The 27,420-nt window shown below is 38.4% G+C and overlaps 1 protein-coding gene across 1 annotated transcript; it reads left to right on the top strand.

Annotated features, from left to right (window-relative positions):
- Positions 1 to 791: 791 nt before the first annotated feature.
- LOC121508563 (H/ACA ribonucleoprotein complex non-core subunit NAF1-like) lies at positions 792 to 22,669 on the top strand. Its single transcript, XM_041785496.1, has 9 exons — positions 792 to 869; positions 5,078 to 5,325; positions 5,453 to 5,597; positions 13,444 to 13,537; positions 15,010 to 15,092; positions 15,169 to 15,329; positions 16,501 to 16,552; positions 21,867 to 21,954; positions 22,049 to 22,669. Exons 2-9 carry the CDS (start codon positions 5,078 to 5,080, stop codon positions 22,378 to 22,380), a joined length of 1,203 nt encoding a protein of 400 aa, XP_041641430.1. The 5' UTR covers positions 792 to 869; the 3' UTR covers positions 22,381 to 22,669.
- The last annotated feature ends 4,751 nt before the right edge of the window (positions 22,670 to 27,420 follow it).

Here is a 27,420-nt window from a genome sequence, read left to right as displayed (position 1 = left end):
AAGCTTTATTATGAGCTGTCAAGCTGATTGAAATAAAACCACAAAATGCATATATAATTAAGGGTGTACATGGAGTAAACATAGATGCCTAAAACTTGAAATATGCTACGACTGAAAGTCAATTAAATACAATTGATACAAAAAGTCACACAAAACAAAATCAGAAATATGCGACGGAGTCGCATTACGAGAAAAACAGTTGTTATATTATAAGAAAAAATAAGTCGTAATATTACGAGAATAAAGTCGTAATATTACGAGGAAAAAATCGTAATATTACGAGAATGAAGTCGTAATATTACGAGAATGAAGTCGTAATATTACGAGAATGAAGTCTAAATATTAGGAGAAAAAATATTACAAGAAAGACAGTCTGCCGCGGATCTACGACGGAGTATTGTCCTTATTCTGATAATAATAATAATAATAATAATAGGTGAAGTATTTCCTTATTTTTGAAACCGATACTAAAGTATAGCTTCAAAAGATGCAACATTGCTCATTTTAACGGAGGCGGCGCCCCGGCAGGCTTTCTTTCTTTCTTGTAATATTTTATTCCCCTAATATTACGATTTCTTTTCTCGTAATATTACGACTTTTTTCGCGTAATATTACGACTTTATTCTCGTAATATTATGACTTTATTCTCGTAATGCCCGAAAAAAAATGTGTTCTTTTATTTATTTATTTTTTTCTCTTCGTGTGGGGCCCTAACACTCCGTCATAGAAATGAGATGCACGCGGAAGTGAATTCCGCTTTTATTCTGAAGGGTCATAGCGGATGTAGAATGGTTAGCTTAGTTTGAGTTTAACAGCCCCCCTTTCCTACGTGAGCTTCTTCAGTGCTGATCTAGCAGACTAACAGACAGGTAATGATGTTAAAGATAATGACTTTTATTTGTTTAAATGTTACCTGTGACACATCTTTGATCGAACTCTGCGTGTTGCTGTTTTGTTGCTGTAGAACAGCGACAGAAACTTCGTTTTTCCCTTCTTGTTAGCGTGTTAGCATTGATGGTTAGCTGACTAATGCTAGCGTGTTTATATACTGCTTAAATATTTGTTGATCAGATGTCTTCGTTGAATCTGATTAAAGTGAAAACGTGTATACCATAGTGGCACTATTAAGTGAAAGAATAAACCCACACAGCGACTGTTCCTTGTCAATGTAGTTTATATGAGAAGTTTTAAACCCACGCTTGAAGGTGTTTTTACATTAACGGGATTTCTATATTTATTAAAGGTGCAGTGTGTAATATTTAGCCTAGTAGCATTAAGCAAAACAAGCTTGGTTAAAATGAAACATAACATTTATAAGTAGATTGATCTAAATTAGTGTTGACATCTGATAACACATGTTTTAAATTTATGTTTTAAATTAACTCAGAATAAGACTTTTATTCATACATAGGGAGGGTCCCCTCCAAGGAAGCTGCCATCTTGGATTTTTGCATTTTGCCTGTTTCTATGGCACCATAGAAGGAACCAAATAACAGTTAAGCATGTATTGATTTTTAAACTTCACTGGTTCCCACAGTTATCACCAGAGAAATGAGCATCACACTCCAGAATTGACTGTTAGATGTTGATAGTCCCATTTTTACACACTGTACCATCAGTAGCATGTATATGTCTATATATATATATATATATATATATATATATATATAGACATATACATATATATACATATATATACATATATATATATATACATATGTATATACATATATACATACATATGTATATATATGTATATATACACACATATATACATATACATATATATATGTTTAGCATGTATGTAGCATCAGTTAATCTAAAGTCTCGTCTTACTCACATTTTGAAGAGTGCTGTAGAACTTACTGAACGTTTATCCAGTCATCTTTAATTCCGTTATCAAGGTAACGAACGAGGAAACGTCCCTAAAAATGAAGGATTCCTCTGCTGTGAATGTTGTTGAAAGTATTTGAAGTAGTTTAATTTAAGTGCCAGACTTAAAAGGGTTATGTTGTTTATTCAATTGTTAAAATTGCAATGAAAAAAGGAGTGATTGCAACGTTTCCCCCATGCATTGTGAACTTGGATGCACTCTTATTCTTTCGACATATTTCCTGAAATGGCTCCTCAACAATATTTTGATTTCTGAGCCCTTTAATTCCATATGTAATATGAAGACTGTTTTTTCAGTTTATTTATTTGCACATATAATATGTAAAATAAAGAAATACATGTACATACCTCTCTTGATAGAGAGGAAGTTTAGAAATATGTGCAGATGAGGTCAGAAACCTGGAAGGCTTATGGGAGGACCTCACCGTAGCCTGATTAAATACTTAATTATGATAAATGTTCAATACATTATAAAAATAAAGAATGATAGTAATACGAAATAATGGTAATAAAGGTAGTGACATAAGTCGTATTGGTGGATGTAGTAGCAGGATTTGTCAGAAAAGAGAAAAGTAAAAAATAAATAAATAAATAAAATAGGCTCAAAAAATGGGGAAGAACAAACAAAAACGAATGAAAATACAACAAAACAGTAATAAGCCAGTTACTGTGAACAAAAGAGAAAAAAAAAATATATATATATATATATACACATACATATATACATTTTTTTCTCCTTCTTTTTTTGTATTTATATTTTTTGTATTTACATGACTAGCGATGAGGATCGTTATTGATACACACAGGATACTAATTTATGGAAATGCACTAAAAGGGAAGAAGATCACCGAAAACTAACACAAACTTTCTCCTAGTTGCCCTTCTGGTTGTTCTCTGCATTGGATTTAGGAACATATATGGTGCCAGGGGTCATCAAGTACATCTGCACAAGGGTCAGATTTAGTCTCAACAGAAACTCTGGGGTCCAGACTTTGAAATACACAAAAATTGAATAAATATTTTGGTCTTGCCACTTTTCTTCTATTTTTTGCCACTTTTTACCCCCTTTATTACATTTTTTTCAACAATTTTTGCAACTTTAAAAACATTTTTCCACTTTTAATCCTTTTTGATGCTTTTTGCCCCTTTTTGCTTCATTAACCCAATTTTTGAAAGATTTTAACCCCCTTTAAACCGCTTTTTCTGCATGTTTTGTCCTCTTTATTCCGCTCTATTATCAATTTTTCCCACTTTTTAACCCCTTTTCTTTACTTTCTTGCACTATTTTTTGTCATTTGTAACCAATTTTTGATACCTTTTGCCCCTTTTTCCTCTTTTACCATTTTTGAAACATTTTAACTTAACTTCTTTTTTCTGCCAATTTTTGCAACACTTCTGCCAAACTTAACCATTTTTGAAATATCGACTAATTTGACAGTAAATTTCAGTAAAAACAGATCAAATGGTTAGTCATTCTAAAACTATTTCAATGTTAACTGTTTGCGGGATAGATTTAACAGCTGCAGACATTTAAAGCAAAAAGATACTCTTAAAATCTTCTTTTCTTCCTTTTCTGAATTTAATAATCTTCCGGGGGCCAGACAGGAAGCTTTGGGGGGCCTGATGTGGCCCCCGGGCCGCCAGTTGATGATCAGTGGTGTATGCATTTCGCGGTGGTGGTAAAGGAGCATCAGATTTTGCTGTAAAAGCCATAACAAGCTCAGTAGCTTCTGCAGTGTGAACACAACCCTGTGGTCCGCCATGTTTGTTTTGGTCGGACCCGCGCAGGCGTCTTCAGAGAGCTACACTGATTGTGACATTCGTTTCAGGAAAGATGCGAATAGCCGTCCACATGGAGAAGAAAGGTTAGTCATTTAGGGACTTATGCACTCTGGGACCCGTTTAAAAAAGTATTGTTTACAGTCACCCAAAACGCTGATACGATAAAAAACGTTTACTCCTGAATTTATGTCCGTGGGGCCTGAGTGGGGGAGAGAGAGAGATGCTTGTGTGTGAGGGGGAGGGGCCAGGCACTCGGGCTGAGTTCAGCAGGGACACAGAATTATCTATAATAATATATGAATAAGATAAGTCATATGTAATGTGATTTCTGGGTTAAGTTCAGAAGGATCTTTATTTCTCTCTGCTTCTATTTTTGATAAATAAAATCAGTGGAACTGAGAAGTTTACTGCAGCTTCTGCCTGGAGGAAATCTAAAATATCAAACACAAACATACAATCATTGACCGGTCAGTTCAGCTGTTGCTTCACATTGTTTACCTCCTCCTCCTCCTCCTAACCTGACATCCTCTCTCCTTCTCTCTGCCTTATTAGATGGGTTCGTGCGCGCAACGAGTTTTGATCATGATTTAAATCTGCTAATTGTTAATACTGATCCATATTTCCTGTTCAGTGATAGTCTGATTGACGCTCAGTCTTAGTAATGACACGCTGTGGCTTAAGTGGAGGGAGAAATGCAGAGATGATAAAGCCCTGTGTTTATCCTTAAAGCTAAAAGTCTCCTCTACTTTGCGTGTTTTTAGCTCACACACACTTAGCGCAGCGTTCCTCTGCGCTCTCCTCAGAGTGTCTGGCGAGTGGTGCAGCGTTCATCCGCACTGTGTTGATCCAAAGACAATAGGAAGTTCAGGAAACTTGTGGTTCTTTTCTTCTTCTTTGGCAGGTTTGGCACCAACTCCTGGGCCCAGCGCTGCCTAATTGGCGTAACACCATAATTTCAGTTAAAAATATCATCCACCTGCTGTAATGCTTGTCAGATATTACAGTTTTTCATGACGTCAGAGCCTTGAGAGCCGGTGGCGGCACGAAATTTCCTGGTGGCGCCCGCCACTGAATTTAATATGCAGGAAAAACCCTGAATAATAATGGAATATTAAATTGCAATATTGGGGGAAAAAAATTGCAGTTAGATTATTTTTGCAAATCGTTCAGCCTTGATTAACACCGTATACTCCTTGTGTATTTTTTACACCAGTTGTATCTTAAAGTGATGTTACGTCACAGAGCCTGTGAGACTCGATAGCAGTATCGATAAGCCAAAACGTTATTGATTTTCGGGTATTTCAAAAACACAGAACCGGGTTCTTATGGACTTGGGTTTCAGTCTCCATCCCCAATGAAGACAAGGTTCTGGAGATTCAAAGTCTGTGTTCATACACTTCAGATGGATGAAAAACCGACAGAAGATGCTGGAGGGGCAACAGGAGCGAACAAGGACGGGGAAGAGCAGATGGAGGTTACAGTGACATCACCGTCGGGGAATCTCAGCATGAAGAATGAAGACACAAAAACAAAAACTGATCCAGTTAACAAAGAAGACGTTCAGACAGAGACATCAACAGCCCTGCTCTTGTTATCCGGTGAAGGTACAACTGAGGACACAGATGATGAAGATTCAGAGGATTCTGACAGGTATTTACACACAAACGCATAAAAGCCCATGGTTTTCAACTCTGTTGGCCTTCTTTGATGCCAGTAGAGTTAAAAGAAGGACTAGAATGTAAGCATAGGACTGACCCGGGCCCTTTTCTATCCTCAGTGACAGCTCAACATCTTCCTCCTCTTCTTCTTCTTCATCGTCTTCCTCATCCTCCTCTACCTTTGCCTGCATGCTGGAGGAGGATGACGACGAGGGATTCAGCCAACCAGCACCCATCAAGACCAGAGATGAAGTCCTGTTGGAGGTCAGTCTGGGGTTTGTGTTTGAATTTTGAGACAGAAGGTCAATAAAGCTCGATTTATCCTTTAGAATCAAAGCTACGCCATAGCCTACATCCAGGCTTCAACTGGAGGCCCTGGGGCCAAATCAGGCCCCCTGGGTCCTTTTTTGTGGCGCCTTAAAGATGCACAGAAATATCTACGCTAATTGAAAAACTGACCATTTTGACCCACATGTACTCACCAGACAAGCACCGCGCAGTGCCGTCCACTTCCACAGCCGAGGATGGAAAACTCTCCAATGTTACGGAATTAAAACAATTCTGCAAAGACAAATGGGCCACAATTCTTCCCATGTAAAGGATTGACTGCTGGTCATCACAAATGCTTGCTTGCAGTCGTTGCTGTGAAGGGTGGCACAAGCAGTGGTTAGGTTTAGGCCACAATGTTGCTGTAGGAAATTTTACAGTGAAGTTTTGTTTTAACATTAGCTGTGCAATATTTACCTGTAAACAAAGATAATAGTACAAAGACATTGAACTTCGAATCCTAATTGCATCAAAACTGCCTTCTAAAGTCACTTTAACTGTGAAATAAAAACAGAGTCAAAGCTGCAATAAACACAAGACATTTATTAAAACTTAATAGTTTTCATTACATGCTAAAATTTTCAAACATGAGCTGCAACAGTTTTAAAAATAGGATCCATTCATTACAAACATGTTTCGATATTAAAGATAATATTAACCTGCACATTTAAAATGAATCATAGTAGACTGAGTTAAAACAGAACCAAACATTCTTAAAAGTGACATTAAACTGGCTTTAAGGCTCCGTCAGAAATCTTCATAGAACAATGCTGTTTAAACAATGTTACTGTATTAATGCTATGAACTAGAGTAACTCACTGTCAGGAGAATTATGGGTAAACTGACAAACACCACGAGTGAAATAAAAATCTGGATTGGCACTAATGCTGCACATACCTGTAACTGAAGTTAAAGGAGACATATTATGCAAAAATCACTTTTTCAGGTTTTTCTAACACCAATATGTGCCCCTGGTCTGTCCACAATCCCCTCAAATACCAGAAAAATCCATTCCCTCTCCCCCTCTCTTTCTCCACCTTTCAGAAAATGTGTGCTGAAACAAGCTGTTCTCAGATTTAGCCCCTGGTGACCTCACAAAAACCAAATTCTACCTCTGTCAGACAGTTACCTTGTTCAACTCCAGTTTGATCAAAGCTTGCTCCTGATAGCCCCGGCTGAAGATGTAGAAGTTTGAGGAGAAAGCTGCAAGTCACGCTGCAAGTTGGGATGTGGAGGCACAACCACCTGACCCTCAATACCCACCATCCAAAGAACTGCTGGGGGAGCTTAACCTGAAAAAATAATCATATTCTTAAGTTTGCACACAGACAAATATACATGTTGTGGACACATGTCTTAAAGGTGCAGTGTGTAATATTTAGCTTAGTAGCATTTAGCTGAACAAACTTGGTAAAATAGAGCAAAACGTTTCTAAGACGGTCTATCTAAATAAGTGTTTAGTCATCTAAATTCAAAAATAGCTATTTTGAAAAAAACAACTCAGAATAAACCTTTGATTCATATATAGGGAGGGTCCCCTCCATGGATGCCGCCATCTTGGATTTTTACATGTTTCCATGGTAACATAGAGGAAAAAAGGCAAAAAGGATAAATAAAGTTATTAGCTGTTTCTCAATATGCATACTTCAGCATACTTCTGAACTTACGGACTTGTGGTACGTCATCAACCAAAGCCAAAGTTCTGTTCCAATTCAAAGTCCGCATCGAAACAAGTTCGGTCGAAGTACCCGGATGTGGACTCGCCCCGCCCCTTTTACCGAGTCTGCTGCTTGGCGTAACTTGAGCGGACTTTTCACAGTTACAATCCCACAATAATTTCGCGCCGTCCAGCGGGAAACTCAAACAATGGCGGAGGAGAAGTCAAACAGTTGTTAGTAACCGTTGCTGCCGTGTAAAAATATGAATAAATTGCTTGTTTGTGATAGAATTGTGTTTGAAACCCAGAAATGTTGGATGAGTTGGATAAAATTCATCCTTGATAAATTCTAAATGGACGATGTCGGTGTTTTTGGAAACGCTAGCAACGGGACAACCGGATGTGACGTGTAGATATGTAGAAGGGGATGCTAGCAAATCCGCTGCTGTTCCAATAGTAGTAGGATCGTTTGCGGACTCCCGTACCCCTGAAGTCCGACCTCTGGAATGAACTTGCCAAGTCCGAACTTCCAGAGAACGCAAAGTTCGAACTTGTGAACTTTGAATTGAGAAACGGCTATTGTATTGTATTGTATTGTATTTTATTCACATTACAGATAAACATTAAATTCCACTGGTTGCCACAGTTTCCAGCAGAGAAATGCAATCTAGAACCAACTTTTAGATGTTGATATTCAGTTTTACACACTGCACCTTTAAATATAGTTTCAATAATTCCAGTGCTTCACATCAAATTACACTGCGTTCCACATTATAATGCAAATGATATTTTTCTCTTATTTTCCTAAATGTTAATGCAAATGACAATCAGATTATTTTTCAAGTCATCAGCTGTTAGAGCATAATTCAAATGTTTTTGAACAAACTTCATAATGATAACCATTTTTTTTTTAAATAAAAACCTCAAAATGCACTGTTCCACATGTTCCACATTATTAAGCAGGCCACAGGTTTCAAACAATATGGGAAAGAAAACGGATTTCTCTGCTGCCGAAAAGTGTCAAATAGTTTAATGCCTTGGACAAGGAATGAAAACATTAGATATTTCATGAAAAATGAATCATGATCATCGTACTGTGAAGGATTTGTGGCTGATTCCGAGCACAGATGGGTTCCTGCAGATACAGGCATAATGCGGAAGGTTTCTGACCGACAAATTCATCAGATTAAGAGAGAAGATTCTAAAATGTCATTACAAAGCAGAAAACAGGTATTTGAAGCTGCTGGTGCCTCTGGAGTCCCACCAACCCCAAGGTGTAGGATCCTCCAGAGGCTTGCAGTCATGTATAAACCTACTATTCAGCTGCCTGATTCAATGCTCACAAGCAAAAATGGTTGCAGTGGGCCCAGAAATAGATGAAGACTCATTTTCAAACAGTCATGTTGACTGGTGAGTGCTGTGCAACCCTGGATGGTCCAGATGGAGGAGTAGTGGATGGTTGGAGGATGGCCACCATGTTCCAACAGGCCTGTGACGTCAGCAAGGAGGGGGCGGAGTCATGTTTTGGGCTGATTCATGAGGACAGAGCTGGTAGACCCCTTTAGGGTCCCTGAAGGTGTGAAAATGACCTCGGCAAAGTATACAGAGTTTCTGACTGACCACTTTCTACCATGGTTAAAAAAAGTGACTGACCACTTTCTTCCATGGTAAAAAAAAGAAAGTGCCTTCTGTAGCAAAATTTTCTTCATGCATGGCAATGAACCATCTCATGCTGCAAAGAATTCCTCTGTGTCATTGGCTGCTATGGGCATAAAAGGAGAGAAACTCATGGTTTGGCCCCCCATCCTCCCCTGACCTTTAACCCTGCTGAGAACCTTTGGAGCATCCTCAAGCTAAAGATCTATGAGGGTGGGAGGCAGTTCACATCAAAACTGCCATTCTGGGAGGATATTTTGACATCCTGCAAAGAAATTCAATCAGAAACTCTCCAAAAACTCACAAGTTCAATGGATGCAAGAATTGTGAAGGTGATATCAAACAAGGGCTCCTATGTTAACATGGAACTTGGCCTGTTAAGATGTTTTTGATTGAAATAGCTTTTGATTTCAGTAAATATGACTTCCTAATTCTGTAAATTCAACAAATGACCATTTTCAGTTCTTTACAACCTATAAAATGTTTTAAAACTCTTAACAATGTGGAACAGTGCATTTTGAGGTTTTTATTTTTAAAAAGATAATGGTTATCATTATGAAGTTTGTTCAAAAACATCTGACTTATGCTCTAATGGCTGATGACTTGAAAAATACCCTGACTGTCATTTGCATTAATATTTAGGAAAATAAGAGAAAAATGTCATTTGCATAGTAATGTGGAACACAGTGTAAAAACAAAGGTATGCATACCTCAGACAATTAGTCTTGGGCAGTCAGGAGGCCTCACTGTCAGCAGGTGACGAAACTGACAGAGAAAAACACAGAAATCAAAACTAAAAAAGTCACTTCCCTTACAGCTCATCTTCTGCTCCCTCAGCCTTACTACTGGGAGTAGAAGAATAAAGAAAAAAATAAAAAACTTCAACCTAAAATAATTCAAACTTAATCTGAAGACATTATACAGAATGTGTGAAGTAAACAACAGTAGACAGTTTTTAATCTGATTAAATTAACTTCTCTATTTAAAAGTATAATAAAAACTATTTAAAACATACCTTCAGTTCGCTGTGCTCTGAGGATTCTCAGACACTGGAGAGGTATGATGATGGTAGGGAGACCCTCCTCTGATGGATTACAGGTCATGACCAATCTGCAGATTTGGTTTCCACCATGGTTCTTGCTAACTGGTTCAGGTGAGACTGTGGCTTAAACTCTGCTAGGATAGGTAAGCTTGCTGGCACAGCTTGTACACCATGATGACAGAAACCTGGGAGGAAGTGTTAAAGTATTTTTGTTAGATCATAAAGATTTTACTCCATCAATCAGGGGTAATGAATGAGGCCTTCTCCTGGCTGTACAGAATTACATATAAATTATTTTAATCACCAGCTCATTTATTCTGCAGTGTAGTAGACCAAACAAACTGAGTCAAATTTCACTAACTAAATGGTTAAACAATCATTGAGTTCATGGTTAATCACAAATGTGTCTAATTTAAAATCCTACAGAAAAATTAACACATAGATAAACACAAAACATTAATGTTTTACCTTGAGATCCTGTTCCCAGGGCACCTGTAGCTTAATGACACAGAGAGAAAACAGTTTGAGACTTTATTCATTCGCTGTCAGTCACTTAACATGTTAACTATATCAAATCTGAATTGAAAAGTCTTATAAACTGAGTCAAACGGAGTCTTATGTTGAGACTGACAGTGTTATTTTAATGTTACCTGATAAATCAAACGATTTATGAATGGAGTCTGGCATTCTCAACTCATACTTGACTGTTTACATCTCTTTAGTGTAACGGGCTCTTATGTCCAAAAAATGAGTGCAGACTACGTGTTTCTGTTCACTCAGACATTTACTAAACTACAGAGGAATCAGAATACCTTTTAAGATCATTAAGTAGGGCTGGGTATTGTTAAGAACCTCACGATTTAATTCAATTTCAGTTCTTTAGGTTGCGATTCGATTCGATATTGATTTAAATGCTTAAATGTCGATTCAGTAAGAAGTAGAAATACACAACCTGTTGACAATTTTTTAGTAATTATTTTCATGCTCATGTGAACATATTTGGTAAGTCACCTCACATTTTTGAGCAATAAAACATCTGAAAATGAAAATTTGCACAATAATAACTTATTTGTGCTTATGGAGTACAAAAGTAAAAAACATGACAGTTCTATATAAACACTGAAAAAGTAAAGTGCATGTAAACTTAAATAATATTTCTGTCCTCTTGGAAATTGTGATAAACCTCACATAACATGCGTATGGTAGGTTGTTGTTTGGTCGAGTGCGGCTTCCGTACAACGCAAATCACACGTACAGCGACCCCCACTGGCCAGGAGGTGAATCAATTCAGAGGATTTGCTGAATCGATATTGAATTGGGAGAGGAAATATTGCGATGCATCGATTAATCCATATTTTTACCCACCCTTATCATTAAGACAAGTTTATAGCTTTCTGTCTGCAGACAGATGGACTCAATACATAACGTTAACATTAGCCAGCTTTAGCCACAGTTAAGCTAGTTTTCGTGAGTTAATGACAGATATAAACGCTGCTGTATGAACTCATGTGTCATCCTTAATAAGACGGTGCTAAAACACGAGTCCGTTTAACAATTAGAAAGTTTAAAGCCATGACAATAAATCAATATTTTTCTCACCACGGAGCTTTATGTAGTGTGCACTTGTCTGGGTGGATGAGTATCTGCTTCACGCCTAGCATGTAAATAAAAAAACGACATATATAAGTCCACAAAACTTTAAACCGTATAACATACAGTTAGGTAAATGAACATGCTATATATATTAATATTATTTTATCCACTGCTATGAGCCATTCAGCGTTAATATTAACTTGAATGTCGGAAACATTTCTTGCTAACTTTGTTTTTGGGCATGAAAATGTAATGAACACACGACTAACTTAAACTATGTCAAAAACAAGATCAACTCGTTGAAGTTAAATATGAATATTAAATCAAACTTTACTCGCCATGTAACCGTAGACTGAAGCTGCTACAGCTCCGCCCATTAATGCAGAAGATTTTCTTCATGAAGCTTCTCATTCTCCCAACTCTGTGAAATAACCAAACAAGAAGTTATTGGAAAATTTTATTGTAGAAATTACATCAATTTGTTACAGTGCACTGATGCCTAAGTATGTGGTGCTCAATAGGGCATAGGCCAGAATGGCCTGGCAGCGATGTAGAATTGATGAAGAATCATAAACTAGGCTCAAGGGCCTGCGTCCACATCAGTGCTTTTATGCTGGCAGCACCTGCAACCTTTTGTTTCAGAGCGCTAAAGTGACTTCTGCTCACCTCACCTCTTGAATCACTCCACATGAATATTTTTCTGTTTAATATTAACCACTCCAAGCCAAAGTGAATCCAATCTAAGCAAATCAGCGAGAGAAAATCCCCTTTAAGGCACATGAAACCACAGGAAAATCCCATCTGATCATTAGATCTTTGCTGACTTTGCTCAGAAGGGGAAATCTGGTCCAAAATAGTCACAGTTGCCTTGTAGCATGGTTACCCTGGTTAACCCTTTAACTTCTGAGCCTCTGGACATGTTCTTTTTTAAACTTTAAATGGCACAGAAAGTGTCTTGTAAGTGCTTTTGCCCATTATTCTAGAGTACTTTAATATCTGGCAGTTGTGTACAATGTACTGCATGTTTAAAAAGTGTTTTTTTGTAAGTGTTTAAATTAAAACTGAGTTTCTGGGCTCTTTTCTTATTTTAACCATAAAAGGCCCAGAAAATGTCCTGTGAGTATGTGCTTTTGCCCATTTTTCCACAATACTTAGAACTTTTAATATATGGCGGTTATTTACATATTACTGCATGTTAAGTGTTTTAACAGTTTAAAATGAAGAAACACAAAAAACATGGGAACTTCATGCTAGATTCTTCGTGGGAAAAGGGGAAAGTACAGAAATAACCACATGCTGGCTGTAGAGCACAGTTTCTTAGCTTTCAGAAACTGTTTGAATTTTTCCGTTAGCACAAACGGTCATGCAATTATGGTCATGTAAAGTGTGCTTTAACAGCGCGTTGTCGACGATGCCCTAGGAGTAAAAGGGTTAAGGTGAGCTAATTACCTCCACTGAGTGAGAGAAGTAAGAAGAAATGAAGAAAACACTCCAAGGACACTCCTAACTCCTTGTTGGTGAACCTTCTCTTAATTCCTGGTCTATGTTAATGCCAGCAACATAAAGAGGAATTAAAATGTGGAGTCCGGGTAAAATTCCATCGTGCTGCTTCAATGCGGTGTGATTAGGTCACTGTAGGAAGAAACAGTTGGCGTATGCTGTAAGGACACGAGTTGAAATATTTCGTCTTTGGGCCCTAGCTGTAACTTAAGTTCATGTGAAAACACACTGGATCAAATTTAGAGCACAATTCTGTGTACACATTTTTTTGCAGATCGTTCTGAGTTGAGCCTTTGCACCATGATATAAAGAGCGTATGTGTTATGTTTATTTAGGAGCTGCCTGCAGTGGAGGAGGTGAACGTTTCGTTACCAGAAGATGCAGAACTGCAGCCCATAGGAAACATCTCCAGCATTGTTCAGCAACTTGGTAGATATACACACCAGGGCTGCAAAGTACATTTCATTGCTCCTTTGATTCTTGATTAAAAACATTTGAAACAACCAAATGAATGATAAAATCTCTGTTATTGTAAAGATTGGTAGTGGCAGAAAGTGCTTACACAAACGACATTGTATTCATTATATAGGTGCATGGGAAAGAAATGAATTTGGGAGTTTAACCGCAGGTTTTGGGAATTAAAACTAGCGATGTTCCGATAACACTTTTTCCTTCCCGATACTGATTCTGATACCACAGTATTTGGTATCGGCTGATACCGAGTACTGATCCGATACCAGTGGGAACCTTCTGGATTGACTGTGCAGACTAAAAAATAATTTTAGACCTATATTTAAATCAGAACATCGCTCAACATATAGAATCATAATGTACACATCTCTGTGACTCTAAAGTTTTCTTTCTGCTAATTATTAGTTTTACTGCTAAATATTAATACAGGGGGTTGCATCACAGACTCTATCTTTCTCGCCTTTATGCTCTTTTCAGGCAGCATCACATGATTACAGAACAGCTTGCTATTGGCTGACAGACCCTCACAACGGGTAAATGATATGGCGGTTAGCATTCGAGCTAGCGGTAATGATTGTAATTGGATCAAAATGGATAGAGCAACGTTCAGTATCGAGTTTACTGGTGTGGATTTAATCATTCAAGTCCCCAGAAGTCACACAAGTTCCAGAATCGCTGAAAATGCTGCTGCTAGGGATTCAAAGGCGTCAATGGGAAAGGACAACAGCTAGCTTCAATAGGAAAACAAGTAAGAGGCAAGGATTTATGGTTCAAAAGTTATTTAAGTTTTGATAAACTGTGTCACTTCTTGTCTTGTCCAACAGCGCCAGTCTGGAAGGCATTTTAACTGTCACATTCAGAGAAAAACTGTCACACAGCCTCCATTCTTTGCTGCCGCAGTGGCTCCTTTGGTTCTTCTTCACTGCTCTAAAAATGGTAGCTTGTGCATGCAGGGCTTTCTAGCAGCGCTAACATTTAGCATGGCTCAACAAAGTAAAATATAAAGCTAAACCAAATGGTATCGGATCAGTGCATAAACTGGTGTACTCGCCAATACCAGTACGTGCATTTTATGCAGTATCAGGTGTATTTCAGATATTGGTATCAGATTTGGAACAACCCTAGTTAAAACACAAGAACTTAGCCGATACTGGCTGCCTAATTCTTCTACTTTAGTTACCATTCTATTTCTAGTAGTATCATGTAATAGTTTATGATTGTGGTATTGTAATAGCCATATTTCATGCTATTTTTATCCTATTGAACATGTGACACATTTATTAATTTTCTCACATTTTACAGGACTTCTTCACTCTCACAATAAGTCACAACTTTATCTGAAGAAGAACTCAAAGAAGAAGATCATACTGTGTCTTTTTAAATAAATATTTTCTCAGATTTGATTTTAATGGCACTTTCTGTGTCTGCAGTAATCATCCAGTCCCTGAAGGACACGCCCCCTTTAAACGAAGACAGCATCATCTTCAGGTCTGATAGGCTGGCAGTGGGAAAAGTGAGTGCACCATCGGAGGTTGTCTTTATGATGAGCTGCGCCTCTGACGTGTGTGTTTCTGTGTGTGATGTCTCAGGTGTTTGATGTGTTTGGCCCGGTGTCCAGTCCGCTCTACATCCTGCGTTTTAACTCTACCGAGCAGATCAACGGCAAAGGGCTGACAGAGGGCCTCACTCTGTACTACACGCCGCACATCAAGGAGTACACAGCGTACATCCTCACTCAGCAGCTCAAACTGTAAGTACACACATCTCACTTCTGTTTCTTAGGTCACAAGGTTTTATACTTTAACAGAACACCCAACGAGTACAGCTAGGCTTAGCTTTAGAGAGAGGGTGAGGAGTTCAGGCATCCAGGGGGAGTTCGAGCTACAGAGATAATGGAGATAATGATCCTGGGGGCCTCTCTTCAGAGATCTTCAGGATATGTTCAACTGAGAGGAGATCCTGGAGTAGACCTAGACCTCGCTGGAGGCATTATATATCCTTTCTGGCCTGGGAATGCATCAGGATCCCTCGTAGGAGCTGGAAAATGTCCCTGGAGAGAGGGTTGTCTGGGTTGACTATCTTTGCCTGCTGCCGCTAGGACCCAGCCTTTGATGATTGGACCAAAATAGATGGAAAGATGCAACAAATCGGTCTCTTCTCATTCATTTGTTGTCTGAGTGTATGGAAGTGAGTGGTAGTACATTCCTCCAGGATTTCATTGACTTTTTTTTTATTGTTGTAACCTTAAATGCCAGATTTTGCAGCACCTTTTGTTGAAGTAAAAGTTCCATTCCGCATGCAGTAGTTTTCCTTCTGCAGCATGTGTCAGGGTCTTGTAATCACTGTAATCTGCATCTTTTTCCCTCAGCTTTTCTGGCCTGACTTAGTTCGTATCTCCTGCACTCTGCAGACTCCTGAGCCTTTCTAAACCAAGTTGATGGGTTGGGTAGTGTCACATATGAGTGGTGCAAGGGAAAAAAAGGCTATGCCATTTAAACAAACTACTGTTGAAATAAATTGAAAGCAGTCTGTCTGAAAGGGAAGTGGGTCATTATTTTTGTACTTACTGTAGATCCAACTGAAGGGGGAAAATACACAAGCAGCATCTTTCTGCATCAGTCATGTGTTGCTTCTGCATCCATGCAGAATTGTCCACATTCAAACCATGATGAACAATGGAAGTGATTATTTTTAACACCTCTAATCTTCATGTAAAAATGATAAATGTCAGAACTGACTTCCTGTTCCTCAGTATTGGGCATATACAGTATAGCTGGGTGTGCTTTAAAGCTAGAACCATAACTGATTAGTGAGTTTATTTAGGGTGAGAGTTTATGTTGCAGTAGTTGTACATTTTTGCATGATAGGTTCCTTTCCAAACCAAACTGATATTTTATACTAACACATTCTTGTTCCTGCAGATTAAAGGGATCAGATGCATCATGGAAGAATGACCAGGAACCTCCTGCTGAGGTAAGCACACAAACATCATTTTAACATCATAAGGCTCATTCATGCATGCACAGAACTCCCCATGTTGCTTTTCTTTTGTTTGAGTCACTCAAACTAAGCAATCCGTGCCATGCACTGGCACACTAACCCAAAAGTCCGGGTTGTTTGATCGGTGTGAGAGCTCACTACCGCACTCATCCACAATACACTGCCTTGGCTCTGGTGCAGACAGAGGTAGTTCACTTCTGCTAAGAGTTAAAAAAAACCCTTCTTACTTCAGTGTATGTGTGCAACATCTTAAGTCAAGCTAATTAGATTTCGATTTAATGTTTTCTCTAATTATAAATCTCTACTTTTGTTGTTTTAAGTGTTAGCTGCAGTGCAAAGCTTGTAACTTAATACTTCTAGACTGTGGTACAGCTCCTTTAAGGTTGTTAAAGTAAAAAAGTCTGACCTTTTACTGTTGCCTTGTTTTTGCAATCAAACCAAGGTCTTTTTTTCTTTAGTCTAATTTCAGAATTCTTGAAGATAGTGCTCCATAATGCAACCAGAGTTTTCGTTTCCATATTATCACATTTTTACCCTTGCACTTAGCACAGAACATACACATTAGGGCTGACAGCTTCAATTCGACTGGTCGATTAATTGATCGAAAAGCTTTAGGTCGACCAAGATCACCCTGGTCGGCGATCATTTAGAGTACCAAGAGTACCAAGCAGGTGCAGTGAGGAGCCTGGATGGATTGAATTAGTCCCCAACGAGGTAATTTTTTTTAATGAGTGACATTTTTTTACCTGAATAACCAATCGATTATTTGGTGCCTGGGTGTGATTTTTGGTCACCCAAGTTTTTCTTTGGTTGACTACAGCCCTAACACACATAACTGTGTCATTATTCTGAAAGGTTGGAAATTAAAGGTAGGATTGGGTCTTAAAGTCTATGAAGAGGATCTTTTAAAAAAAAGTTTTGAAATATTAAATTTGATATCAGATGTTATGTATATACCCTAAAGAAATATCCTTCTGAAATTTTTTTTTTATTATTATTTTGCCCCTTAAAGACAGGTTTATATTGGTCTCAGAGGTCCCCAAAACATGCTTGTGAAGGTTGTTGCTGAAAAATCACTCCAGTATTGGATTTGTGCATGCCCAAAACAACCCTGTTTCAGCTCTGCTGAGAATGAGCTGTTTCTGTGTCTGTGGCTTTAAATGTTAATGAGCTTTCTGACTCCGCCCTTCTCAGGAAATGGTTGTGGCTTAATGGATGTGGATCTCTTGATCCTCCTCCCAGCTGCCAACTGAGAGAATAGTGGCAGAGCAGCATCTGTCCAAAATAACTCAAAATAATCTACAAAGTGAGTAAAGTCACTAGGGCTGGCTAAAGGACTAAATCAGTTATCAAATTTGTGCCAGCTCAAGCTTTAGGAGCCAGTTAAACTAATTATCTATTATTTTTTATAAATATTGGCCTGAAATCCCTTAGCTTAGCGTTTAGCATGTCATAAGACCAGCATGGTATGGCAGTATTTTCAACTAGAAAATAAAAATAAAGTTCTACGTAGACTGTTGAGGGTTATACTCATGTATAACTGAACCACAGTGACCAGTTACCACATTAATCACAATATTAATTAAAAAAGAGAAATGAAGGCTAGTGGCGCTAACTGCTAACTTAAAAGAGACATATTTTACCCCTTTTTCCTTTTAAGGATGTCATTTTGGGACACCTTTAGAATAGTTAGTAGTTAGTTTAGAAAACCCCTATTTTCAGCAGATCTTGCCTACTGCTGAAAACGCTCCGTTTCAGTCCTGTCTCTTTAAGACTCAGAGATGTCTGTGACCTTACCGTTCTCTGATTGGCCAGCGAGGTCAAAGCTTCCTGGGGGCTGAACAATGGGCCGAACTGTTTTCCTGGCCCATTGATCCCCGAGTTTTGCTTAGTTTACTCATTGGCCTCATACCAACCTTGGTGTCACCATGGACCGTGATTTTAATCTCGACAAACAGATCAGTACAGTCGTTAAATCAGGCTTTTATCACCTTCGACTTTTATCAAAAGTTAAGCCGTTTTTATCTCTAAAGCACTTTGAGCAAGTCATGCATGCTTTTATTTCTTCTCGCCTGGACTACTGTAATGCACTTTATAGCAGCATCTCGCATAATGCAGTTTCACGCTTACAGTTAGTCCAGAACTCTGCAGCACAACTTTTAACAGGAACCAAAAAACGTGAACAAATCACCCCAATTCTTGCATCTTTGCACTGGCTTCCTGTTAATTTTAGAATTGATTTTAAGATTTTATTGTTTGTTTTTAAAGCTTTGAATGGACAGGCCCCACAGTACATCTCAGACCTCATCCAAATTTACACATCAGCATGCACTTTGAGGTCCGAGGGCCAGCTCCAGCTCGTGGTCCCTAGGACGAGACTTAAAACCAGGGGGGACTGGGCGTTTTCTGTGATCGGCCCTAAACTATGGAACGCTCTGCCCCCCCACAACTGAACAGCCCCCACAGTGGAGTGTTTTAAGTCTCGTCTTAAGAACCATTTTTATTCTTTAGCTTTTAATATCGCGTGAGTTGTGTGGTCCCCTGTGTCTTTTATTATTTTATTTTATTCTACTGTTTTTATCCTTTTTTATATTTTGTATATTAATATTTATTGTTTGTTTGTGTGTTTTATTTATTTATTTATTTATTTTAGCTGTTATTTATGGTTTTAATATATTCCCTTGGTTTTATTGGTTTTATCTTGAGCTCTGGTATATCCATTGTTTTGTTTCTAATGATTTTTTTGTGCAGCACTTTGGAAATGTTCAGATTATAAAATGTGCTATATAAATAAAGTGGATTGGATTGGATTGGATTGGGCTTTTAATCAGCACAAGTCAAGACTTAGTAATGTAAAGGTACACAATGTTTCACGGCATAGTTTTGGGTAAAAGGGCAGATAGTTATGAAAACAACTGATGACAGAGTTTAGCACATATTAGCTTCCCACTGACCCATGGCTCATTTTAAAGTAATGTTATAAAGTGACTTACAGCTTGTAGTTCTAAGCCTCCCTGGGCAATCTTTACAGAGGGAACAGCTCCATGTTTTAGCAGCAGATTAGAAGCAAATCCAGCATCTTACTGTCCTTTATTGACAAAACAATCTTCTGTGAAGTGATGAGCGCAGAGAAAAAAGTTCGCAGGCGGTCGGCTCGATGAGACAAACAATTCCCACTGCTTTCATCCTTCGGAAGCACATACAGAGTAGATTTATCGTCACAACCAAAAAAAACACAAATAAGTTTAGAAGACATGCTGACCGGAATAAATCCACACGAGAGCAAGAAACAACCGCAGCGGTATATACAGCGCCGGGGAGGGGGCGTGGCTGAGAACGAGCTGCCGGGCAGGTCTGAGAGCCTCCTGTGGGAGGAGGGGAGGGGAGCATCTGCTCAGAGCCGTCCAATGGGAAAGCCGGACAACGAGCTGACATCAGCTCGTATCAAGTCTCGCAACGAGCTGTTCAGAGTGGCCGGTAATCTCGTTTGCAGGGTTTATGGAAAGACGCGTTTCTCTTGATAAAATGAAATCGGTATGGTTTAGAAAGGATCCTCAACATTGTAGCATTGTATGCAAGTGTTAAAATATGACTTAGTATAATATGTCTCTTTTAAGCCACTCTCTAATCAGCATACCAGCCTCTCATCATATATCCACTGAGACAATGGCCCTGGGTTGAATTTGGCTGTTTTCTGAGCATTTTCTCCACTCAAGACCAGCCGGTTAAATGCAACTTGAATGCATGTTTGGTGAAATAGGGAAACAGCAATCTTGGTATACCCTTGAAAGTTCCTGTCATGCTGTCTGTGCATTTGTCCATTGTGCTGACTCTGTGAGACCGTCTTGCTGATTGGATTACGCACAGTTGTGGTTCAAGTCTCCACAGAGTTTCTCCAACCTCGTTTATCGCCACATCCCACCTCACTAGCCCATCATGGACTTAAAACAAGCAAATCTTCCATTTGAATACACCTTTAAACAGTGGTTAAAGCCGTTGTACTACACGTCACTGTGGTGTTTGGCCAATAACAAACCACCTTGATCCCAGCTTGTATTAAAGCCCCAGACAGGCCGACTGTGACGCTGTGCAAAGCAAACACTTGTTTCATGTTGCTGTTATTACAAACATCAAACTTCAGAGGAGAGAACACCTTTGACCTTAAAGTGGGGGTATTATACTTTTCCGATTTTTAAAACATAAATATAAAGTCACAATGTTAGGTGTCCATACTCCACATGTGCAAATTTTCAAACCGCAAGATAGATGTATGCAGCAGTAATCTTGGAATTAGTGTGTGAACTGATGAAAACGGTTCATTGAAAATCTTGCCGAGATTCTACTGAGACGAGAATTCGATGGACCAGACAGATGAAGTCATCACAATAGGATCTCCTGACTGGTTCGTGTTTCGTCCGTGCTGCCGGCAAAGCAGAACAGACCGCCCCCACAAGGCCTTTTAGCCATTAGCCACTTAGCAACAGAGTAATTAAACACTTGCCAAACAGATACGTCCTGCTCTATCCTTGGCTACTGCTGCTTTTCTTCCCCCTCTCTCTCCAAACTATCAGGATCAGACTCGGGGTCTAACAGGTACGGGCGTATATCAAAATTCACCATATTTTACTCAGTCGGACCGGTTCATTCAAAGTTTTCAACTACTAGCATAATAACATTAGCCACATTGGAGGGGGCAGGCACAAAACATTGAGTCCTGCCGCCGGCCAGCCTCTGGAAAATCGGCCAGTTGCAGGAAAGCAGGTCTGTGGAGCGGGGGGAGTTAAAGAGACAGCAGCGAAAACAAAGCGTTTCAGACTGAGGTTAAAATAAGGGTTTTTCAGGACTCCAGTGTGAAAAACATGAGGAGTTTTTTGAGCTGTAAACCATGTGAAGCTACTACGTGGGTATCAGAGAGATGGTGTAAAGCCTTGAAAAAAGGCAAAATACCCCTACTTTAATACTGTGCTTCATTTTAATCGCAGGGATGCAAACACTTCACATTTGGCTTGTTGTCTTGCTGCTCTTTAGTGTCAGAGTGAAACGTGCTGATGGCTGGACTCAGACTGAGCTCAGTGGTCACAAATTAATTCCTAACACTGGTGGCTGCATTGTTTAGACCTTGTGTGCACCACAACATAAGCAGTTAAACCAGTGATGACAGTGTTGCAAAAATCTATTCCATGGCAGAAATTTTACCTGTGACAGCATTGATACCAATTTACTGCCCACCACTAATTCATGCATAAACTCAGAGCGTCATGCTTATTTTCCTCCCCTCTCTGTCCAGGCCTTAGACTATAGTGACGACGAGAAGGAGCAGGAAGCTAAACGGAAAGCCAGAAACTCCAAAAAGAGCAAAGACAACAACAGTTCAGGTAATTACTCTCACAATCACATTTATTTACAAAAATGTCAGACACCTCTGCATTTTTTAAATTAAAATCTTCTTTTTTCTCTCCTTCCCCTCAGATAATTCTGAACACAAAATCTTTACACAGCAGCGTGACAGCAGGGGTTTCCCACCAAGACATGCAGGGACTCCGTTTAGGCACCAGAACCCGCGACATAAACACTCACCATTTAAACACAACCAACCACCACCTAGACACACAAACATCCCCCCTATGTACCTCCCCCCTCCTTGCCCTTACCCTCCTCCCTCCTTTCCTCCCCCTAACTTCCCTCTCTACCCTCCTCCTCCTCCCCCCTCTTTTTTCAACCCCTTGTTCTCGTCTCCTATGTGGCCTCCTAACTCCGTCCCCTTCTCTAGCCTCCCTCCTCCTCCCCCACCCCCCCAGTGATCACACCCTCTGTAAATGTAGCTGTGGATTAATAAATAGAATATTTACTTTAAAGAACTGACGAGGCAGAGTGACCAGCCGGGACCGACTTTTTTCCACATACACCTCTTCTAACGTTGTCGTCGTCGGAGGAGGAGGAGCCTCACTAACCTTTTTATTCACTGGTAATATCCTCCTCTCCCCAGACACATCCACACATCTGATGTTTTATTTCTGCTGTAAATGTAAATATCAGAATCCCCTCCCCGTTGATGCCCTTAATGGGAAATAAAAGTCTTTATGTAATATGTAGGTCAGTGTTTTGAGCCATTCTTACTTTTGTAACATGTTTCACACTGTTGGGTAAAGCTGCTGCTGTGTTCACTCTCTTCCACAACCTTTTCTCAACAGGACGTTTCCTCACTGAGAGACACTGGCACAAGACCAAAAGGTGACGAAATGAGCTGAAAGATGCAGCTGTTTATTTAATTTATCAGCTAGTTATGTCTTCCATTAATTGAGGAATCAAATTTCTAAAAACTGCATTTGTATTTCCATAACTTAATACAAAAACAGAACAGGTTGTCGCAACAACAGACTGGATTTCCTCAGCTGGGGACCTCCAGTGAGCAATGGGGCAGTTTGAGTGCAAAGCGGCCTGTGTAAGAATAAGAACCTCCAAGTCTGAGGCCTTGGTTCTCTGCCCGAAAATGGTGGGTTGCTCCTTGGGTGGAAAGGGGGGCTTTGTCCTAAGTCAGGGGTGTCAAACTCAATCACAGCAGGGTCTGGATTCTAGATTCAGGTCTAACCTGAGGGCCTAACAGGCTCACCTTTTAACCATAAACTGTCAAAATAATAATACAAAATAATATGTCTAAACTTCAAAATATGAGATTAAAGAAGTCCAAATCAAAAGTTTTAAAGGTCAAATAATGAACTAAAACTAGAAATCACGAGTTTTATCAGTCAAAATAGGAAAAAAATCAATCATGAGTTTTAAAGGTAAATATATATGAAAAAAAATTCAAAATCATGAGGTTTAAGGGTCAAAATGTGAGATAAAATGTCAAAATCATGAGTTTTAAACTCAAATATACAAGATAAAATTCAAAATGATAATTTCTAAATGTCAAAATACAAGATAAAACTGGAAATCATAAGTTTTACCAGTGAAATAGGATAAAAAAAAATCCAAAATGATATATTTTAAAATTTAAAATGAGATAAAAAGTCCAAATCATGAGTTTTAAAGCTCAAAATATGAGATAAAATTGTAAATCATGAGCTTTATCAGTCAAAATATGAGATAAAATTCCAAATAATACATTTTAAAATTCAAAATATCAGATAAAATGTCAAAATCATGAGTTTTAAAGTCAAATATACAAGATAAAATTCAAAATGATAAGTTCTAAAGGTCAAATTATGAGATAAAACTGGAAATCGTGAGTTTTATCAGTCAAAATATGAGATAAACAATAAAAATCATGAGTTTGAAGGGTCAAAAATATGAAATAAACTTCAGAACAACACATTTTAAAATTCAAAATATGAGATAAAAAGTAAAAAATCAAGAGTTTTAAAGGCAAATATACAAGATAAAATTCAAAATGATAAGTTCTTTAGGTTAAAATACAAGATAAAAATGGGAATCATGAGTTTTATCTGTCAAAATATGAGATAAAATTCCAAATAATACATTTTAAAATTCAAAATATCAGATAAAATGTCAAAATCATGAGTTTTAAAGTCAAATATACAAGATAAAATTCAAAATGATAAGTTCTAAAGGTCAAATTATGAGATAAAACTGGAAATCGTGAGTTTTATCAGTCAAAATATGAGATAAACAATAAAAATCATGAGTTTGAAGGGTCAAAAATATGAAATAAACTTCAAAACAACACATTTTAAAATTCAAAATATGAGATAAAAAGTAAAAAATCAAGAGTTTTAAAGGCAAATATACAAGATAAAATTCAAAATGATAAGTTCTTTAGGTTAAAATACAAGATAAAAATGGGAATCATGAGTTTTATCTGTCAAAATATGAGATAAAATTAAAAAATATATATTTTAAAATTCAAAATACAAGATAAAAGTTCAGAAATATGAGTTTTAAAGGTCAAAATATAAGATAAGATTCAAAAGAATACATTTTAATATTCAAAAAGCGAGATTAAAGTTCAGAAATATGAGTTTTAAAGGTCAAAATATAAGATAAAATTCAAAAGAATACATTTTAAAATTCCAAATATTAGATAAAAAGTGAAAATTATGAGTTTTAAAGGTCAAAATATGAGATAAAATTGGAAATTGTGACTTTTAAAGGTTAACATTTGAGAATACATTTAAAATCATGAGTTTAAAACGTAAAAATATGACTCAAAATTTAAAATTGTAGGTCTAGATATTACATAAAAAAGTAATATTTATAGTAATATATGTAGTGTTTATATAATATACAGTAATAGTTCTTGCTACTCTTTTCTTTTTCAAATTTTTATGACTTAAGGATATTTTAAATCCTTAGGGGTTAAGTTTACATTTTCATACTGAAGAAATCTGCAGACCTCATAATGGTGGGCCAGTTATAATAAAAATATTCATGGTCTTGGGGGCCGGATATAACTGTACCATGGGCCAGATTTGGCCCCCTGGCCTTGAGTTTGACACCCCTGTCTTAGATCAATGTAGTGGGGGCCCCCACGTCTCCCCAAAAAGGCTGGGACAGACTGGTTGGAGTCCTGTCTGCGGCTTCTTCCCTGCATGTCAGTCCTCACACTCTCATCTTAAAACACACATGAAACGAGAACCAGACTGTGGATCAAGGTTATTACATAAATTTAACTAAAACTAACAGAATAACTAAAACTGAAAGGTACAAATCATTGTAGTTTACTGAAACTACATCAATACTGAGCTTGAGAAAAACAAAAACTCACTAAAACTAATTTCTCGACTGACAAAATGAACTAAAATGAAATCAGAGACAAAATCTCCTTAGTTTTAGTCTTTGGCAGCAGCAGACAGTCTGGCATGAACACCCAGGCCCAGAGAGAGTAAAGTGGCCTGACCCTTGACAGGTGTCTCATATTCCACCAAAAACTAATCAAAACGAAACTAAAAACAAATATTTTTTTCAAAATCAAAGCAAAACAAGAAACCAGCAGGAAAAATGAGTAAAATCTAAACTGTAATCTGAAACGAAAGGTAAAAATAAAAACTAACAAAAAAATCCCAAACTATTTTAACATTGCTGTGGATAAAATGAGACTTCTCAGAGGGAAGACTGGGCTCAGACGAGGGTTAGGGTGAGGAGCCCAGAGTGGAGCTGTGTCAGGAGTCAGTGGAGGTGGTTTCCTGGAGGTTTTCTGGGCCCGTCAAACCAAGAAGAGACCCCGGAGTAGACCCAGAACTCACTGGAGGGATTATTTCTCTCTTCAGGCCTGGGAAAGCTTTGGTGCAGACATGGTTACAGTCCTGTGAGTGCTGGTGGTCCTCCTGTGAACCATCTTGGAGGAACATGAGGCTGGGCCTTGAAGGAATCGAGCCAATGAGGACACAGGATGCTGTTTACTCTATGGAGAGACTCGGCGCTGAGGCTGTGTGCTAAGTTAGAGAGCGATGGCTGCAGGCTGCGCTGGAAAACGATGCTGGGGAGAGGGACCTGACCTCTGACCCGACCTGGACAAGTGGAAGGAAATGGATAGATGCGTTACTAAGCGATATTAAGAAGGTTTACCTCCATAACTGCCTTTGAATGAACATAATACAGCATGTGAAGTGCTCTCTACAGTCATCAGGTTTGTGTTTGGAGCCCAGGCCTGTCAGATGATGAAGGAGGTCGAGCTTTCTTATAAAACCTGCCCAGGTAAACGCTCTCTTTATCTTCCATTCATGAGGAGATGAGCTGCTCAAGGACACTTCAGCGGAGCCTGGATGGTTGTTTGGATCATATCATCACATCACAAGAGCAAAAACACCTGCTTAACATCGAACGGCGTCACATAACACGTCAATACATTCAATCAGCTGAACAAGAAGTCAAAGAGGCGAGGACTCCACCATGGCTGCTTCTCCCTTGTTTCTGTGCTCACTTTTATATTGATGAAATAATTTCTGCATGCTTCCTATCACACAGTTTGAATGTGCATGGGGAAAAGCTCCTCAAATCCATGCGCTGCTTTGATTTTTCCTCTTTGTTCTTCAGACATGCTGCAGGTTTCACACAGAAATATGCCACTCTTCAAAGAAGAGAGAAACACACAGAGGTTCAGTACAACATCAACGTTTCTGTTGTATCACAGTGAAATATAACATCCTTTATGTGCTCCTTCACAATCTGAGGCAGCAGAACTACAATACTTCTTTATTTGACTGTTATTTCTCTGCTTATTTATCCGCCTATCAGCAAAATGGAACATTCCCTCTGTTACTGTGTCTCTACCAGTATTAGGGCTGTCATGATTGCAAACGTTGTTATGCTTCTAGTAAAAATCCCTTCCTGTTTGATACCACAGCAACAAAAATACACTACACAGCAGTGATACTCAATGTGTGGCTCTTCTGTGATGGTTTGTGGCTCTTTTATGTCTTAATTTGAAATATTATTCCCCCAGAAAACCTATAAAAGCGAAACTGTGACCTCAGAAATTATCCATTGCAAGTTGCATTAATCAGTTTGTTTTTTTCACACTTATACAGTTGGCTTTAATTGCCAAACTTAATTTCTTAGTTTGTATATTTCCATTGCCCTAATTTTTTGCCACTTTTAACCACTGCTTTAAGTCTGCTTATGCCATTTCTTTTTGCCACGTTTATCCCATATTTGCCACTTTTTTCACCAGTTTTTTGCCTCTTTTATCCTGCTTTTTGAAACTTTTCCTTTTTTTGCCACTTTTCACCCATTTAAGCAGATTTTCCATGAAATGCCCCTCTTTTCCTCATTTTCCCCACTCTTCCTCCTTTTTTCCAGTTTTTCCTACCTCTTTGCCCATTTTAGACATTTTTACATGCATATTTTGCCCTTTTTTATTGTTTTTTTTTTACTTCTCAACC

Source organism: Cheilinus undulatus, linkage group 4 (genome assembly GCF_018320785.1).
Source record: "Cheilinus undulatus linkage group 4, ASM1832078v1, whole genome shotgun sequence".
Classification (NCBI taxonomy): domain Eukaryota; kingdom Metazoa; phylum Chordata; class Actinopteri; order Labriformes; family Labridae; genus Cheilinus; species Cheilinus undulatus.
The sequence above is the reverse complement of the archived record's forward strand: the minus strand, read 5'-3'. Positions and strand labels throughout refer to the sequence as shown.

What these genes read in the sequence shown, in the direction of transcription:
- LOC121508563 (XM_041785496.1), top strand. Translation starts at nt 5,078, where the DNA reads ATGGATGAAAAACCGACAGAAGATGCTGGAGGGGCAACAGGAGCGAAC. An exon ending in CAGCATTGTTCAGCAACTTG is followed by an intron (nt 13,538 to 15,009) that starts GTAGATATACAC and finishes CTGTGTCTGCAG; the next exon opens with TAATCATCCAGTCCCTGAAG. An exon ending in ATAGGCTGGCAGTGGGAAAA is followed by an intron (nt 15,093 to 15,168) that starts GTGAGTGCACCA and finishes GTGATGTCTCAG; the next exon opens with GTGTTTGATGTGTTTGGCCC.